We start from the raw sequence: 3,135 nt of genomic DNA, 5'->3' as shown, positions 1-3,135 counted from the left end.
GGACCTTGTTTCTATTTTTGACTTTATCGCAAATTGCTGTGGCATGTGGGGCGAATGTCAGGATTCACTGAATAAGGTTAAGCCAAGCGATCAGCCGATGTAAGAGCTGTCAAATGTGACGCCAAGTATTTAGGGACACTTGATGGTCGGAATCATTTCTCCATCGACCATCACAGTCAACTCAGTATTCATCTCACGCGTATTTGTAGTGAACAATGTGGCTGAAGATTTGGTGGCGGATATCTTCAGATTTCTTGCAGCGAAACATGAGGCAAGTTCGTTCAGGTAGAGATTCAACCTATCGCAAATGTCAACAATGGGTGGGGGCCTGATGCCATGATCGTACAATCGTCCGCATATGATACGATCTCTGTACCGTCTGGAGGGGCTAGAATGGAGGATAGGTAGAGGTTGAACAGTGCCGGAGATATCACCCCACCTTGGGGAACTCCACGGTGCTTCGACTCCTTCATTGTTATAGGCGGACTTTCTTATGTATGCGCTACGGTGGCCTCCGCAATTACAATATAAGGTGAGGTCATACAAACAGCAGAGTACAATTTTTTATTTTTGCTATACAACACGGCAGTTACATTTTTTTAAAATCTTAAACACATAAGCAAAGGGATTCACTAATAGAAGGTTAGGTTACCATCATGAATATTATTAAGGATGTCAAATCTGCCGATTGAAAATGTCATTAAATAGGAGAAAATGTAAACAAAGAATGAATGTAAAAAGAGCAAAGTTGACATCCACAATGCCAAGTACTACCAAAAATCAAAAGAGTTGTATCGCTTGGCTTAACCTTATTCTGTGAATCCTGACACTGCTCTTTAAATACGGATTTAATGCTCCATTCACCTGTTTTCCCTTTATAAGATTATCGGACGAGAGCCTTAAATACATCCCTTAATGAGCAGCGTAAACGTGGTTTTAAATCTAAGCAAACCAATTGACATAAGAGTGTATTTAGATACAACTCTGAAATTGCACTATTTCATGCGACTTAATCTTCTGCCAAAAATTAAAAAAAAAAATTGTGTCGGGCGACCGCTTAGCTTAGCCTTATTCAGTGAATCCTGCATTGAAACCAATAAAACAAGCAAAAATTACGCCGAAAATGGTTTAAATTATTGACACTAAAATGTTTCCCCCATTATCCTCACTATAAGAAAAATGCTACTTTTTCTCCAACATTTCCACGTAAAAGCTGAACGGAATACTCAGTTCAAGTAGCGATCCTCATTAATCTCCTGTAGGTGGGTAAGCTCGTTCCGGTCCAAAGGACCGATCCCCGCGGAAACAGGGTGGCCAGTGATTAATAAAAGGTGCCAATAACCCGCCTTGTCATATCGAGCATCATAGGCAATCAGTAGTGATCCTCATCATGCTCCTGTTAGTAAGCAATCTCGTTCCGGTCCAAAGGACTGATGACCGCGGAAATAGGGTGGCCATTGGTTATTAAAAGGTGCTAATAACCCGCCTTGTCATATCGAGCATCATAGGCACTTAGTGGAGTGCCGCCCGGTCTCTCACGGAGACTCTCCGGTCGATACCGCTGATTGTCAGCGACAACCGCTGCAGCTACTCCGTCTAGAGCATTCCACTATCCGCAAACTGTGGACTCGCCCGATAGCTTGCAGCTAAGCTTTTCGTGACACAGAGATCGGACCTCAATGTTCCAGACTGTGAGGTGCTCACAGTTATCACGTACCAGGAAAATGAATACTAATCTCTATTTGTGAAAAAGTCTTATTTAAACCATGTTTACACATGGCGCAAATCTAGATTTGCGACGAGAACTTGAAAAATCTGGTGTTTTTAAACGAGGTTTCCCATACATTTTCAGTGTAAGCAAATCTACAGGGTTCACTAAGAGAAGGTTATTTCACTTGCGAAAAGATAAAGTGGAACAAGTTGAAATCCTCAATGCCTAGTGCTGTTAAAAATTAAAAACCTTATTCAGTGAATCCTGGCAAATCTTCCTATTTGAGGAGATTTGCTGCAAATCACCATCAAAATTCAAATGCAACACTGCGTTTGTATTGAATACCGATTATAATCGGTAGTTTTGGGCAGCACTTGTTCCCAACATCTGACAATTTCTATTGAAATTATAAAATGTTATAGTTAAATTAAAAAAAAAATTGTTTCATCAATTTAATTGCTGAACACAATAAAAGTGCAGAACGCAATAAAAACGTTGCCAAACACATTCCTGTTGTCAAATGCAAATCACTTGAATCGTAGTGCCAACGGGTTTGGCAGATAATCTCAAAACAAGTAAATTTAGGCTCTAGTGTAAACGTGGTGTAACTAACGTGGTGTTTCTCTCTTCACATTTGCTTGCACGTTGTCTAATCGTTCATATTTACAAAATAGAAGTTGTAAACAACTAAAAGCAGAAAATGGAAGTGTATGATAAACTTTTCCTTAATCATTTTTGTGTGAAAATAACATTGTTGTAAACATTTTTTCCAGTCTTAACCCTTGTTTTTCTGGTTTATGCAATCTGGAAGTCATGGAATGGCTCAGGAATATTAAGGATACAAAAAAGAAGTATGGTCTAAGAAACTTGGCGACTATCACCTACGAAACTCTACAGTTTTTGGAGGAATCTCCATGTAAATATGAGACCCGTGACAGCATTATGCATTTTTTAAAAGATATGGAAACCTATAAATTGAGCACAAAAGAATTGCTCATGATGGTCAATGACCCACCTTCTAGTGCTTTACACATACAGTTGTTAATTGAAGACAGTGAGGAACGATTAACCGAGGACCAAGTTAATGAAATTATACAAATATCAAAGAGACACTTTCCTGGTCCTCCGAGTGATACAAGTTGATAATAAAATCTTTGTTCGTGTAGTTAAAAATGTTTTCGAATTTGTAATCTTGTTACTATTGTGTCAAATCCACATATGTGGAGTTGAAGATGGCAGGAAACACCAGCCCTATGGTGCCACCTTGTGGGGTTACATTATACTCATGGGCCTTCGCACGATATCACATTATACTATATTCAGACCAAAGTTGTTTTCGTTTTCCCTTTATAATGTTTTGAAAACGACGTTTCCATTACAATTTATCAGGGCCAAATGACTCGTTTGCCACAAAAACCAGTCAT

At 39.2% G+C, this 3,135-nt stretch overlaps 1 protein-coding gene across 1 annotated transcript; it reads left to right on the top strand.

The window, feature by feature from the left end:
- The first annotated feature begins 2,330 nt into the window (after positions 1-2,330).
- On the top strand, positions 2,331-2,902 carry LOC106095984 (DNA-directed RNA polymerase III subunit RPC9). The gene is made up of 2 exons (XM_013263469.2): positions 2,331-2,419; positions 2,485-2,902. Exons 1-2 carry the CDS (start codon positions 2,412-2,414, stop codon positions 2,852-2,854), a joined length of 378 nt encoding a protein of 125 aa, XP_013118923.2. The 5' UTR covers positions 2,331-2,411; the 3' UTR covers positions 2,855-2,902.
- Positions 2,903-3,135: the final 233 nt, after the last annotated feature.

This window comes from Stomoxys calcitrans, chromosome 4 (assembly GCF_963082655.1).
Source record: "Stomoxys calcitrans chromosome 4, idStoCalc2.1, whole genome shotgun sequence".
Lineage (NCBI taxonomy): Eukaryota > Metazoa > Arthropoda > Insecta > Diptera > Muscidae > Stomoxys > Stomoxys calcitrans.
The sequence above is the reverse complement of the archived record's forward strand: the minus strand, read 5'-3'. Positions and strand labels throughout refer to the sequence as shown.